Below are 16,069 nucleotides of genomic sequence, written 5' to 3' on the forward strand. Positions count from 1 at the left end.
GAATGCGGTTCTGTGCTGATTCGCTTCAGTTTGTCCGGCTGCTGGAGGGGTTTCAGACGATCGACACGCTTTCATACGGGCTTTATCGATCTGATCATGTGACTGTTAGTGGAATAAGTCTGTTCAGAATCTGTGGGAGATTATTACTGAGAGAATTAATAAAGTTTATTGAACAAACTCTTGCTGTTTCTCAGTTAATTTGTGCTGAATGTTCTGTGATTGTTATTGCTCTCAACTACCAGTCAAGGACCTTTTGCAGACTGTTCTAAAAAAAAAAAATAGTAAGAAGAATATTGTGCAAGAATCTTCCACTGGAAAATAACAGGAAGTCGATGATGTAACTGCAACAGGGAGGAGGAGAACAAAAATGAAGCTCAAGCTGAACAAGAAGATGTGTTTCATGCAGATATGATGGCATAAACCATTGCAAACCATCACATCTGTGAAGTGTTATCATGGACTTGTGATCGGTCAGATCCAGTGAAGGTGGCGACGGCTCCAGCAGCTTCAGGTAAGAGACACCATCTGTATATTAGGGATAGAGTATTAACTCTAAACAGTTCATTTTGGTTTGCAATTGACTTTTTGCTTTAAATAAAAGTTTAGGAAATGCCTCTGCTGATACATGAACTGTAACTTTAGTGGGAGAGATTCACATTATAGTTCTGTTTAAGTGTGTGTATGTGTGTGTGTGTGGAGGGAGAGGGAGAAACTATTAGTTTTGATTATAAAACTGTTAGAAATGAAGAATTCTAGAAGAAGAAGTGCCTATAGTCTTCGTCTTTATTCAGGCATATGAATGAACAATTAACCAGCTGGGGAGACAATGCTCAAACTCACAACACTCTATCTATGGAATATATAGTGAAAGACTAAGGGGAGTTTGACCATTCTATCCAATGAAACGATACATGACATCATATACGATGTATAACAAATCTATAAATGGTCAATATCCGGTAAGATATCCTTTGGTGCCTTGCGGTCCAGAGACTTCTACACAATGCATACAATAGAAAGAGCTATCCTTCTCTTCGGCGAGACCTGGGGTCCATTAATGAATACCAGATGTGCATTACATAAGAATCTGAGCATGCAGAACTGTTCTCTGAACATGACTGAGATAGGAAGAAAACTATAACTTCTAACAATGGCCCATTTGATAAGATAATTATCATATAACATAATTATCATATCATTCTCAGCATGTCCATTCTCATACATGAAAAATCCTTCAATCAAACATTTCCTTCAAAATCATGTATATTTTGCAGTTCTGGTCATTAAAGCATATTGAGAACATACAAAAGTATTAATATACTAATGAATAAGGGACAGACTAATTCTTCTGTCGTTGGTGATTTAACACTTACATGAGGTCCAGAAACACTTTGTAGCATTTTTGTGCAAACATAACAGTCACCTGTTTTTCCTCTGGACTTAGCAATGAAGTTGGCTAACCTCCACCACATATTAGATGCAAATGCATATGCCACTTCTTGATTCAACCAAGTTTCTTTACCACTGCTAATAATGGCTTGTATATGCATAAGTACGTTTGTCAGCACAAACAGGTATAATGTCAATTTTGCAGACATAGCTTAATAGATTCAATAATAATTATTGCTAATTCTCAATCAGCAATCTTGTTCCTCTTCTCCTTCCACGCCTCGTTTTCCTCTCGATCAGTGCTGGATTGTCCACTTCTGCATAGGCTTATGCATTCCCCAGGGATGGAGCTCTGCTAGCATGGATCCACTGCGGCTGGAGGTCGGTCAGAACACCGGTCCTCGTCACAGCAATCACCATGGAAGGCCCCAGATAGTCTCTTGGGCTTCAGACACTTTATCAACACCTGTTTTCCTGGAACGAAAGGATGAGTTGGCTTTTCTGAAGGAAGAGGGAGAGAGAGAGAAACATCACCATTTATGCCATTTAAAATTGTAACTAGGGAATCCACATAATCCGCAATGATCACCTCTGTGTCACCTGTGGAAAAAATTGCCAGTACGACCTCTGACCCAAGGGGTCGGGAAAGGTCTACCCATGAGAATTTCAAATGGAGACATTTTTGTGGTTGTTAATGGAGACATTCTCATTTCTGTCAATACGGCAGGCAACAAATCAACCAAATTTCTGCCTTGTACAGTGCTATGCATTAGTTTAGACACCCATGCTAAAGTTGACTAAAAAGAGGAATAAAAAATCATCTTTTGGAAATTGAACATGGAGATTGGCATGGTTTTATTTCAGTTAGCCTAATAGCTGGTTTGATTTGCATTGAGAGATGATCTTATGGAAAGTACCCCATGCCAATCTCTAGGTATGGTGAAGGCTATGTGATGATGTGGGGCTATTTTAATTCCAAAGGCCAAGGGAACTTTATCAGGATGCATAGTATCCTGGATACATGAAGTAACTGACCTTTAAAAATAAAAATCTGCCTGCCTCTATGGGAATTTAACATAGGGGTGTCCAGACTTATGCACCCTGTATTTTAAGGAAGAACATTTATTTATTTACGATACATTATTCATTCACAAAGAAAATTGGTGTCCTTAAAGGTTGAATTTTTCCTAATTTTTTTTAATTAAGGCATTAAGTTCAATTTCCAAAAGATGATTTTTTATTCCTCTTTTTAGTCAACTTTAGCATGTGAGTGAGAGAGCATGTGTGAGTGAGCGAGTGTGTGTGTGTGTGTGTGTGTGTGTGAGAGAGAGAGAGAGTGCGTGTATGTGAGTGAGTGTGTGTGTGTCAGGTGTGTGTGTGAGTGAGTGCGTGTAGCTATGTGAGTGAGCGTGTGTATGTGCCAGTGAATGAGTGTGTGAAACGGCTCGCGATGACTGGTCGGAAAACATGTAGTCTGACATGTTTCTTGTCCACGACATGACAAGATTTTTAGGAGTCAAAATCGTGTAATCTGACACAGTAGCCGCGTTTCCATTACCCTTCAAATTGCGCAAATTGAAATTGCGAATTAAAAATACGCTTAATGGAAACACGTCAATTTCGCAAAAACTCCCATTTATCGCAAAAAAGTTTTTACGCTCTCATGAGGTGGTTTTTCAGGCAATTCGAAAAAGGAATATTTCGCAAAACTGCAATGGAAACAGTTTTTGCGCATTTAGTCACCTGACTTAGAAGACGCAGTGTGTTTGAAGTCCATGTATAGCTACGCAAATAATAATAATTTTATATTATTTTATTATAACATTTAATAGGCTATATTTAGAAGACGCTTTTATGCAAAAAAAGGAACAAAGCTGAGCGTGGAGCGCGCACTGCATGCACGGAGGCGCGGGCGCGAACACTTGCATTTTCCAATCAGACGCACTTTCATGATCTCCGTAAACTGGAGCGCGAGAACTGAAACAAAATATAGCCTATGTAGGCTAAAGCTTGAAATGTCCACTTTAAAACGAACAAATTCGAATCGAAAGCTAATACCTTCTGATTATGTAGGCTAATCCGTATGAAAGTTGCATTTCTCTCTAAAAGCGCATCTTAACAGCGGAGATGGAGATGTGATTTTAGCCGACACTTAGAAAACAATAGTTTATTAATTATATTAATAGCTCTTCTCATTCAGCACTGCGGGAAATACATCAATTCCAGTTTCTAATTTGGCCTTAGAAAACCAGTAAAATCGACATGTTTTCCATATTAATTTTGTGAATATTTTAAATGTTTAATAAAGGGGCAAAAAGTCATAAACAAAGTGCAGCAGTTGGTGTAGCCAGTTCAAATTAAAATTTTGGTGTTCAACTTTGCGTTTTAAAAAGACAACAACCAATTAATTTTTCGTTTTTCAATTAGGGGTTAAAAAAGGAAAAACAAATAGACACAAAAGTAGCCTACATGGATCGTTTGGACAGAATACGAGACAGAATTATTTATTAAATTTATAAAAGAAACAATAATTAGCCTATAGGAATACTGGATTCTAAATCTCAAAGAAATGCCACAATCAAATCCTCGGAGCAGAAATGAGGGCGAAACACCCAGAAACTCCTTATATGTGTCGTTCGGGGGTCTTTCCCTGCCATTAATGCTTGGATAACACGCCACGTCTCCTTCAATTAATAATAATAATAATGTCTAATGCGGTGGCTGTGATATTATAACCAACGTCCGTTGCCGTGATTTTTGGAATGACTTATCGCGAGAGAAAAAAAGACGTTTTAGTCGCATAACATCGGTTAATGGAAACGCCGTCATTTCGCAATAGTTTTTTATCGATATTTAGATAATAGCGCAAAACATTTGCGCAAATCTGTAATGGAAACGCGGCTACTGACTATCCTAACAGACAAAAAAATTGTGTAATCTGAACCAGGCATTAGTCTCCCTGTGTTTGCAGTCCTGTGCTGGTTCGTTGTCTATGTTTCCCTTGTGTTATGTTCCTGACCTATGCCTGTCTAGTTTTCCCCCATGGGGAGGTTTTTGTTTGTAGTTTTGTTTTGTTTATTTATTTAATAAAAATCCTTATCTGCACTTGAATCCTCTCTCCACTTTTTGACCATTCCGTGACAGAACGAACCAGCCACAATGAGGATTTAGCGGAAGGATTCACGCCAGCCACCAGCCTCTCCTATTTCCTGCCTGCGTTATGAACGCATTGTAAAGTTCACCGCCTTGAGTTCCTTTCGTCAGAAGGGGACGAATGTGAGAGACTTTGCCCTGGAGTTCAGCTCCGCTGCAGAGGGGCTGGGGCTGGGTGAGATGGCCCTTAAGGACCTTTTTAACTACGCCCTTGAGGAGTCTGTCGATGTTTGGACAATGGCAGGGCTGGAGCACTTGACATTCTGGAGGTTTGTTGCTTTTCTGGACCGAAGAAGGAGTCCTCCAGTTAGGCAGGCTGCAGCGTTCCCAGGAGGTCCCGAGGAGACTGCCACGGCCCCTGTGGATTCCGGAAAGACAGCAGCATCCCCTCGCTCTCGGAGACAGCGGTGGAGGAGGAAGACCTTATGCCTCCCAAATGACCTTGAGGCCGTTCCCGAGCAGCCCGCTGTCGCCCAGAGGCCGTCCCCGAGCAGTCCTCTGTCATTCCAGAGGCCGTCCCCAAGCTGCTTGCCCTGTCGGCGCCTCCCCAGAATCTGCCGATCCAGAGATGGTTCACGTCACGTCTGCCGAGCCAGTGTCTCCGGACAAGATGGCAGCCGCTGAGCCTGTGTCTCCGGACAAGATGGCCGCTGAGCCGGTGTCTGTTCCTGAGCCGGTGTCTGTTCCTATTCCTGTGCCGGTGTCTGTTCCTGAGCCAGTGTCTGTTCCTGAGCCAGTGTCTGTTCCTGTTCCTGAGCCGGTGTCTGTTCCTGTTCCTGAACCGGTGTCTGTTCCTGTGCCATGGCCACCCAAAGAGTCGTCTCCACCATGGTTGTCCGAAGGATCATCTCCACCCTGGTCGTCCCCGCCATGGCCGCCCGAAGGGCCTGCCCCGTCCCGGTCGCCTGCTCCACCCTGGTCGTCTCTGTCCTGGTCACCTGCACAGCCTGCGCCGCCCTGGTCGTCTCCACCGTGGCCGCCTGAACGATCGCCCTTGTGGGAGTCTGGTATGTATTGACAATTCTGAAAACAAAAGACAAACAGTGGCTGAGTTTCATGATCAACAGGAATACTGAAAAAGGCGGAACTTAAATCAATAACAGAATAAAATTCATGGTCCGAAAGGATAGAATTAATTATAGTCTGTACATCTGGAACAATAGGAGCGAGTGGTTTTATCAAATCATTAATTTTCTCAGGTCTTGCGTTAAATGCCAAGAACCACTGGCTTTCTTGATAGGATTGATTGATGTGTTATAAGGTGAATGAGTGCGAACCAGAATGCCTTGAGCCAGTAATTGATCAATAAGGGGTTTAATTCCCTCCTCTTTTTCCTTTGAAAGCGGGTATTGCTTTTGAAACACAGGCCTATTGGTTGTCAAAATTTGCCCTGTGGGGAGGTACATGATAGCCTACATCATCCTATGTCATCCGCCCACAATTTAGGATTGACATCAGATATGTTATGTCTCAGCACAGTTGCAGGCAAATCGTCAATGAGAGCACTTCCTGTGATGATCGTAATGGAGAAAGCTGCAGGAAACATAAGTGTCAGAGACGGGCAGGAGAACAATTATGTCACATAACATTACATTTACCTCAGGAAAGCCATTTAACGACCATAGCATGTTAACTGAATAGAAAAAATAGCTAGAGGGGAGATTTTTCTGAGCACTATATTACATATTTATTATATTTTTACTTATGTCATTAAATAATTGTTATTATAACAAAAACTGCATTATATTTAATTTAATGTTATTTTTAATAATACCAGCAGATTGGGCCCTCTATGTTTACAGCATTATGTGAGATTATTTTTTTAAATAAAATTTAAAATAAACATGTATCCAAATTAGTCAATATTGAATCAAAATCGGAATCAAATCACAAGAATGGAATTGAAATCTTGAAATTTTTGTCAAGCAATAATAAAAACTGTATCCTATACCAGTCATTGTACAATGTAAACATTGTAACATGTTGTCACTAAACTTCATAAAATTCTATTTAGTTACCAAATGTTTTGACAATTACACTTATTGTGATGCAATATTTGTTTTTACATCCCCCCCCCCTTATCAAAAAAAAAAAAAAATCTCACTCCAAGCAAAACTCAAAGGTTGGCAGCCCTGGTATAGACCCAGCTCCCAACCCAACTTTGAGAATAGATTAACAGCGATATTTTTTTTATCGGCCGATAAGAGTCTCACATTAACGCAGCACGTTAATGCCGAAAACAGCCCACCACTAATTATAATCAACATTTAATTCAATAAATGGCAAAACATTTGACTCATTGGAAGGACTCATTGAAATCAGTTAAAAATTTGGCTCCATTGGGCCGGCTCTGTTGCTGCTGAGTGGAAGAGCGTAAGGTGGGGGCTTTTGGTCCGTAGCCATCAGAGCGCCTAAACATCTGGTTCCCATTAGCCTGTTGCATCTCAGCTTTCTTCCTGCAAAACCTTGCTGTATGTTAACCGTTTCAATACCGACACATAATGATGTGGAGATCAGGCTGAATCCGGTAATTCTTTGCAAATTGCCATCACTTCTGAGATATTAAGAGGATGAATTTTAAATCTGTCTGACGTTTCCACAAAGAAAAAGCAGTCGCGTTTCTCAAATCAGGGTAGGCTACAATCTGTTTTTAGTGGCTTCATTGCAGACTGGAATGCTTTCATTTCTGGGAGGGAGGGGTTGGGGCACTCTCCCTTCAGTCTGTGAGGACTGTTTTTTTGTTTTTTTCTTGTAACAGACTGGAAGTGGGAAACTCTAAGAATCTTTCCCTTTAATCTGCAAGGGAGAAATATTATTTTCTATCTTTTGGAGATTAACAGCGGACTAATTTTAATCCCCATTGTGAATCACACAACAATTTCTCCTCTAATCCAAATCAACTAAAACAAATTTCAAAGTAGACACATTTGGAAATAGCCAAATAGAAGGCAAAGAAGAAAATCAGTAGTCTTAGTTAATTGTATTAGTACATTGGCCAAAAAGAAAGAAATACAGAGACAAAGAAAGTAGAAGAAAAAAAATCAAAGTGTATTATTCATTCATAGCCCAAAAGACCAAAGCTCTTTGAAATCTCCTTTCGAGAGAGAGAAAAAGTTCTCACCTCCAAAGTCTATTTCCTTCCTGCATATAGCTAGCTATAGCAAGGAAACCCCCCAAAAATTTAGAAAATGTCATGAATCTGCCTGGTATCCTTCTCTGTCTCCCTCTTCTGGTCACACACACACACACACACACACACACACACACCTAACCTCACGCAGCTTCACTCACCCTCAGCTGTTTCTAGTTGCAACTTGTTATCACGCTAATTCTCTCACACCTGTTCTCTCTTCCCTCTAATTATGTTTGCTACTTCTAGCTTCCCCTTTTCCCTGCTTCTTTGCCAGATTATTTCGTACTCTACTCATGCAAGAGGTTTCTCCCGACCTGCTGTAGCTGTCCTGTCCGAGTCCGATCTGTCATCCAGCCTGGCACAGGTCTGTTCGGTAGGGATGGGGAAATGAAGCCTCATGAATCACTGAGGCTTTCTCCTGACTGTTCCGGGAAAAGATTCAAAGCTTCGAGAGTGTCGAGAACAGCGCCATCTGGTGCTTATTTAAAATAAAGCAGCCAGAAGCCTGTGTTAGAAGCTCTGGCAGATGAAGCAACCACAACACACTCCATCAATGTTATGTATACAAATAAAAGCCTTACATGTTTGTGTTTGATTTGTTCATTAAATAAATTCATTTTCCCATTAAAGTGTGACAATAAAATATAATAGCTTATAAGCTTATGATTCAATAAGATTTAATGTAGGCCTACTCTCTCTCTCTCTCTCTCTCTCTCTCTCTCTCTCTCTCTCTCTCTCTCTCTCTCTCTCTCTCTCTCTCTCTCTCTCTCTCTCTCTCTCTCTCTCTCCACACACACACACACACAATGAATAAGGACATTGTCTGATAGGATCGTCGTTATTAAATGTCAATATCAATAATTGTAAATATCAACCAGACAGAGGCAACAATGACTCGTTAAATACGATCTGAAGTTCGAGCCTTCTGACACCCAAAGCGAAACGCGCACGTGATTGGTCAGAAAGTGAGGCTTCGTTTGTCATCGATCACGTGACTCTAGTAAACCAATACACGCCTCGATACGGGGCTTCACTACAAATTGTGTCGCTTATGTGATACGCGCATCGAAGCTTCAGTGTCATATGTAACATCACTACTGTTCGGTAGGCTACTAACCTTTTGCTCTGCACTCTGTCCAGCCCGCCTGCTGCTGACGAACGCCCAGAGCATTCATCTCTCCAACCATTTGCCGCTCACTCTTTAAGAGATCAGAGGACAGATCCCGCCGGATCCTGTTCTCAGACTGTTTGCTGCTGTCTACATTTAAAGAGAGACTTTCTGCTTTATGTTATTGGAGCATCAGCATTTACGGCTGCTTTTCTGTTATTTATCTGAAAAAGAATTTCTCTCTCATAATTAAAGAGACTGTTATTGCATTTCGCTTTTGGGTCCTATCTTTCCACATAACAGAAAAGCAGGGACGGACTGACAATCTGTGCGTTCTGGAAAAGTCCAGAACGGCCGTCCAACCGAGGGCCGTCGGCAAAAAAAATAAAAATAAAAAATCTAATAAAGCAATATGAACAGCCAACAGCAGGGGCACTAATACGATCACTTAATTATAGGCTATATGTGTAAAAAAAAAACTGAGGAAGAAGAGTCGGCCTACTAGCAACTAACAGAAAGTTAGTTTTATAAGGCTGCACTTTTAAATTTGCTTACATTATATTTTAATAGTTAAGTTATAGTATCGGTCTCCAACCTGGTGCCTGTGAGTTGCCCGCTAAACACATTCTATAAATAGCCCCAATAGCGATCCACTGTACATCGGGGTTCCAGACTTCGAATAAATGGTATCATTTTGCGACCTTTTCAACTGAAGGGTTAGACCGTTTCAATTTGAACTTTTGCCTCTACAAAATTACCCAACTCTCTTTGATTATACGCTGTCATTTGCGTTGCATATGAGAAACATCAAATGGCAAAACTTGAAAGAAAAAAAAAAAAAAAAAGCGGAACAAAACTCTCTGATCTGAGCAGCGCAGAGCATCAGCTCGGCCAAATAACAGCGATCGCGGCCAAAGCAGATCTCGATCAAGCGAACATTATTACACAGAGCTGCGCGATCCACTGAGAAGCAGTTCAATTCAGCGCAGAATTATCTATCTCTATTATAAACCCACAGATGACTATGTGATTTAAGCTTGTTAAAAGATGAAACAGCGCTGATATTCTCAACACATTGACGCAAAAAAACAGAAGAAACATTGTTCCAAGAACAAACCAGTTAGAAGACATTTCACTCCACAACTTATGAATTAACTTTAGTAAAACAAACTTTTTTTGGCAGAAATGTGCCTGTATATATTCATATTAACAATGCTGTTATATTAATATAGGCTAGTCATGTATAAATGTATTAAATGTAAGTAGTAGCCTAGTGTTTTTGTTTGTTATGGCAGTTATGGCAGTTCATTTATTTATTTATTTTTGCATTTATATTTATACTAAATATTTGGGCTACTGTTTTTGATAACACATACAATAGGTTTATAGAAAAATAGATGGATTTTTTTTTATTATTATTATTTTTTTTTTTTAACGCTTGTAAGTCTGAACCAGAATATCAAGATATTTTATTATTTTGCATATGATGGTGAAAAGTAAAAAAGCACCACCATGTTATATGTATAATAAATATTGGAGTATAACAAATAAAAATCCCTTCTAGATTATTTTATCCCTTGAGGTAGCCCTCGCACACAAAAAGGTTGGAGACCCCTCACCCCTGGTGGTATATAGTAACTATATGTTTCATAATTACAAGTTTGTGTAATTTGGGGTTTCTGTAGCCAGTGACATTTCATTATTTGTAGCCTATTTTATGGCATTGTACATTTTTGTTTTTATTTGAAGGCTGAGGCTTCATTAATAAACACAACCCCAATTATCATCATTGGTTTTGAGATGTTACTTGCTGTGAATAGCTTGTCTGATAGGCTACAGTATTGTGGCATAGTATCAGGACATGTGTCTGTCGCGCACGGCTAGGGGCGAATGGCCGGATGATGGGCCTATTTAGGAGAAAGTCCAGGGCTGTTTTTTATCCCCAGTCCGTCCCTGCAGAAAAGTGATATTTTTTCATGTTCTTCCTGTGTCTTAATTAAAACACAAGGTACACACTTAAGCCCTATTCGCACTGGATTAGTATTATCTGGGGACGTCGTGAGATTTAGAAATTACCCGACCACATCTGAATTTCGTGTGGCGCATTAGCACAGGATAAACGAAGCCTGTGATTTTACTCGAAATGACTCACTTATCTCTTTCTCTTTCTGCAAATTGTATAGTTCTATCATATCATGGTGTATAGCGATATGACCCAGCAACCAACTATCAAAAGACTCCAACACAGCGTCCATTCTTCGCGAAAGATGTATAAAAAAAAGAGCACAGGAACACCTTGAAAAAATTATAAACGACCCCTCCAAATCACAGAGATGCCCATTCGCACGGGACTAATATTATCACGGGACCTCGGTGTTCGGCGAAATATGGTAGGTCATTTGAGGGGGAATTGTTACTTTACAAATTACAGACATGGCCGATTCGCACGTGATTAAGATCACAGACAACCTCCGCAATTATTACAAATTACTAGAGGTCACCAGGTAATACTTATCCCGTGTGAATAGGGCTTTAGTCTGATCATGTTTATTGAGTGTTGTGCACATATCAGGCTCCTTCTCTTACAGGTAACAGACAGAACAGGTAAACTAACTGTAGGAAGAGCATTTGATGTTAAAGTAAATCTAAACGCTTCAGCTGCTGTTCTCTCAGCTTTTCTTTTGACTAAATCCTCGACATGTTTCATTTAAAGAGTGCGGTTTATAAATTTTTTGTGCTGTTTTTGTTTTCTAAGAAGCTTTACTCTTGTGATCTGTCTGGATTCACTAAAGATCAACCTTCCACACCTACAGGTAATAAATCTCTCCACACAGTTGCTGCCAAGCTTATTTTTTAAAAATGCTTACCTAAACTATTAATTCCTGTGGTAAGGGCCTTTAAATTTAATCATTGTACTCTGATAAAAAAGAGTGAAAAGACATTAATTTTTATAATGGGCTTATAATGGGCTAATTGAAAACCAAGCTTTCGGTTTAAACTTGTTTCCATCAGTTTAATAGCCTAGAAATCTAGACGCACCCTAGCGGCAGCAAATTTTATTTTGCAGCCAGACACTGATGGTCTAGCAACTCTCCTTTGGCTTGCGAGCTGGAAAAAACAACTCTAGTCAAGTCAATCACATCGTGTATAGAGTCGGTGGGCGGGCTTAACATAATGATGGCAGAGTTGCGACAGTTCCCCCTGAATTTCCTGCTAATTGAAAACAAAGAAGCGCTGCTGCTTCTGGCGAACAGCAGTCTTTCCAATCGGCTTTGGAAGCGACTCTGGAAGACTTTCTTTGAGAGAAGAACAAAGAACGGCATTGAAAGTCACTCTTAAAAAAGGTAGATGTGTTCGGACTACGTCACCTTCTTCCTTGCTCTGGTTGGTTGTAGCGTTATCCTATTGCGTGCAGAGGGAATTTGAAAGACAACCGTTTATCCCACCCCTCGGATTGAGCCGTGCCGATGGTGTGTTCCCAGACCCAACATCTTGATGTGGGTCTGGCTTGTCAGGCTATCAGTTTAACACTCCCCATAAAAATGAGAATAAACAATTAAGAATAAACAATAAACAAAATTTAAATTGGTATTTACAGTGTTGGTGTGCAGAACACATGCAGCTTTACTGACTGCAATGACCTTAAACCTATGCACAAGAGAAAAACAATACTTCCATGGACGTAACACATAAAATTTCCATTTTTTATCAGACTTCCATCTATCCTGCGCATGTTGTAAAATGTAATAAAAGCTTATAGTGATGAAACAGAGATATCGGAAATAGCTGTTTTTTCAGGATAAAAAAAATCTGGTTGAAGTCAGTTGTAGTTCTTGTGTTTCTCTATTTTCTGTTCTTGTTGTTTCTCTTTCCTTCAGTGATTCTGCTTGTTAACAGCAGGTGTTCATCACTAATGCTCAATCTTCACTTAATTAATCACTGAATTATACAATTAACTTTTTAAACACTCTTTAGAGTAGGACCATACGGTATATACTCTGATCAGAGTTAATTTAACTCTGGGGATTTTGCTGTGTACTCTGAACCTAGCCTGGTCCTACCAGACTCGTGTACATTTCATTTGTACAGAGAGTCTGGCCACTCTCCATTGACAAGCATTAACTTCCTTGAAGACGGTTGAAGTTTAAAACTATTGGATCTGCCCAGAGTCACTCTGGATCTGCCATAACCAATCGCTAACGTTTGGTCTTGACTAAACTTCAACTCAAACTAGCGCACGACCTCAACATCATCGTTCTCAGCCACTCCCTCTGTACGCTGATTGGACCGGTAAAAAATTTACCGGAGAAAACCCACGAAAATACGGAAAACCCAGACGACGTACTGAAGGAAAATGAAAACTGAGCGGAAGTACGTGTGTGTGTGTGTGTGTGCGCGCGCGTGTGTGTGTGTGTGTGTGTCTAGTAAATTAACATGTACATTAAATGTAATACTGTTGTTTTTCTTTATAATTTTACATTATAGCTCAAATTGAACTCAATTTAATTTCAGCAATTTTCATTTTTAAAAATATTCTAAAAACTTGTTTCCCACTTTGCTCAAATATTTGAAAACATTTACAGTCTTAACTTGATTTAAACAAATTAATAACATAATCTAACCAGCTAATCAAAAACTGATTTTTTTAGCCAGGAAATCCAGTTCGAGGGGCGGCACCAAGCATGCATTTGAAAATCTCACTGCACGCAATTGGATAACAATAAACCCCACACGCTACCAGCGGAGCTAACTGGTAGATTAGACTCTTACCGTATCCGGTCGGCAAAACAGCAAAAACGTCCTTCTTGCAAAGGAACGATTCGAGCGCCGTCTTCTGTTCCTCTAAAGCCAAGTCTAACTCGTTCATTATAGCGGCCAAAGCTGTTTCAAACAACTGGTGTTCATCCATAGGCATCTTGCAATGTTTACTAATGACTTTGACGTCACAGCGCTGTCGTCTTCTGTTTAGCTCGCCTCTGGCCCGCCTATATCAGATAACCCGCTGTGATTGGTGCAGCTCAGATCGAGGGGCATATTTAATGAGCATCATTACTAGACACCAGAGTAACTCGCTGAGCAAATTCAACTTGTGTGTATATATATATATATATATATATATATATATATATATAAAATTCAGACTGTACATGTATTTTTTGCACATATATATATATATGTGTGTATGTGTATGTATATATATAAAATTCTAAATATGAAAAAAAATATTCTCAATTTACTCCAATAGTTGATAAAAATGTGTCTTAATATACTCATTTTAAAATAAATTAATAAAAATATCTAACTTAAAAAAAAAAAAAAAAACATTTTAAATAACAAAAAAAAATCACATGTATGAAAACATGAACAGTCTACATTGTTAACTTTTAACATTTAGGTGTAACATTTAATATTTAGATTTAACTATTTAAAATATCTCTACGTTGACAAATATTGTTGTAAATGTGCTAAAAAGTGACCGTCAAAAAATTCATACCAGTTTTTTTAAACATTGTTTGAAGCTAAATGTGACAAAATGTTGCTGTTATTTTCAGCGTGAGCCGCTTTACAAACGGCGCCCCATACAGTCTGAACTTACTAATTTTAAATTAAATTGATAACAAAATCTAACTAATCAATCTAAAATGAGTTTTAATGCACTTTATTAATTCATATTAAAATATTAAAATATTTATTGGACAAAATCAGTGTGTTTGATGGGCTGTAGTGAGTAGATGGAGCCAGTAGGAGTCAGCAGAGCTTCAGATGATGTTCATCAGTCACTAAAATAAACTCAGATTGTGTTTAAAGACTTCTGTATAATCTCCTGTTAAATTATCAATCAATAAACCGTAATAATAAATAACCCTTAGATTTATAGTGACTGTTTTGCTTTGGTTTCTACTTGATTGTTCTACAGTGTACATGTTTGTTAATGTGTGAACTTCAGTGTGACTGTGTTGTGCTGAAGTGAGTCTGTGTGTGTTTCAGGTGCTGCACACGGCCGAAGCCTTCCAGAAGATTCTGCGTGAGGAAGAGAAGAGGAGGAGGAAGGAGGAGAAGAGGAAAGAGATCCGCAAGGGCCCGCGCATCTCTCGCTCTCGCAGCGAGTTATAGAGGCGGGAGAAGCTCACACTCAATCAGGGAGCCTGTGCTGGATCTCTCACGGGCCTCGACAGGTTTACAGGTTTCACAACGAGTCTCTGAACACTTCTGTGTTCAACTCTGCTTGATTGAGGAGGCTCTGCGTTAGATCCACTTCTGGTAGTGTGTGTGTGTGTGTTAAGTGCTGTAGCTCTGTTTGGGTTTAAAGGGGAAATGAAGCAGTCAATCAAGTTTACATGATTTACAAGATGGATTTCCACTTTAATCAACAATTATATAAGAAACATGACAAATGTAAACATATAAAAGAAAAAAAAGAAAAACCGTTATATCTTTTGCTGCCAGGGCGCTGCCATTGTGTGCAGTATTCTAACGTGTGACGTCACGGGGTTGGTTGGCTTTAATAAACCTGGCTGAATGTATTAATATCACAACGTCAAACTGTCTACACCACGGAGTTTTGACCGCGAACAACTAACGTTAGGTACAGTCATTATTAGCTAACAGCTGTAAGCATGAACTAGCTAACACTAACTTAGTGTTTAGCTAACTTTAGTGGAGTTTATTAGTACCAGACAAAAAGACGACGTCTAACGTTAACGTTAACAAACTGCACATGGAAACATTGTTCGCGATGTCTGCCATCATATTCATGTCTCTTGTCAGCACCATGTAAGTTAGCATGTATTAATATATGCATTTGAGCCGATACGGCGTGGGAACCGAGCAGTGGTAAGTTACGTTGTTATGTCGAACAGCCGGTGGTGGTTTTGGGCAAAGAGCGGGTTGGTAAGTTGCAACGCGTGCGGCTGTTGTAATGCGATGCCCACCGTGTCAGAGTCCATCTGCTGTATATAACATCTAACGTTAGACTTCATTAGTTGTTCGCGGTCAAAACTCCGTGGTGTAGACAGTTTGATGTCGGGATATTAATACATTCAGCCAGGTTTATTAAAGCCAACCAACCCCGTGACGTCACACGTTAGAATACTGCACACAATGGCAGCGCCCTGGCAGCAAAAGATATAACGGTTTTTCTTTTTTTTCTTTTATATGTTTACATTTGTCATGTTTCTTATATAATTGTTGATTAAAGTGGAAATCCATCTTGTAAATCATGTAAACTTGATTGACTGCTTCATTTCCCCTTTAAGGGGGAAGGGCCATGGGAGGGGGAAGGGCCA

The 16,069-nt window shown here is 39.6% G+C and overlaps 1 protein-coding gene and 1 long non-coding RNA gene across 2 annotated transcripts; both read left to right on the forward strand.

Annotated features, from left to right (window-relative positions):
- Positions 1–336: 336 nt before the first annotated feature.
- On the forward strand, positions 337–4,494 carry LOC311087956. Its single transcript, XR_014607401.1, has 2 exons — positions 337–511; positions 1,690–4,494. It is a non-coding gene; the product is annotated as an uncharacterized lncRNA (long non-coding RNA).
- Positions 4,495–4,722: 228 nt separating this feature from the next.
- On the forward strand, positions 4,723–16,022 carry LOC311081657 (uncharacterized protein; the record flags this gene model as incomplete). The annotated part of the gene is made up of 3 exons (XM_084112267.1): positions 4,723–4,876; positions 4,990–5,549; positions 14,772–16,022. The coding sequence occupies 3 exons, from the start codon at positions 4,723–4,725 to the stop codon at positions 14,895–14,897; spliced, it is 840 nt and encodes a 279-aa protein (XP_083968393.1). The 3' UTR covers positions 14,898–16,022.
- Positions 16,023–16,069: the final 47 nt, after the last annotated feature.

This window comes from Abramis brama (genome assembly GCF_963993115.1).
Source record: "Abramis brama genome assembly, chromosome: 1".
NCBI lineage: Eukaryota > Metazoa > Chordata > Actinopteri > Cypriniformes > Leuciscidae > Abramis > Abramis brama.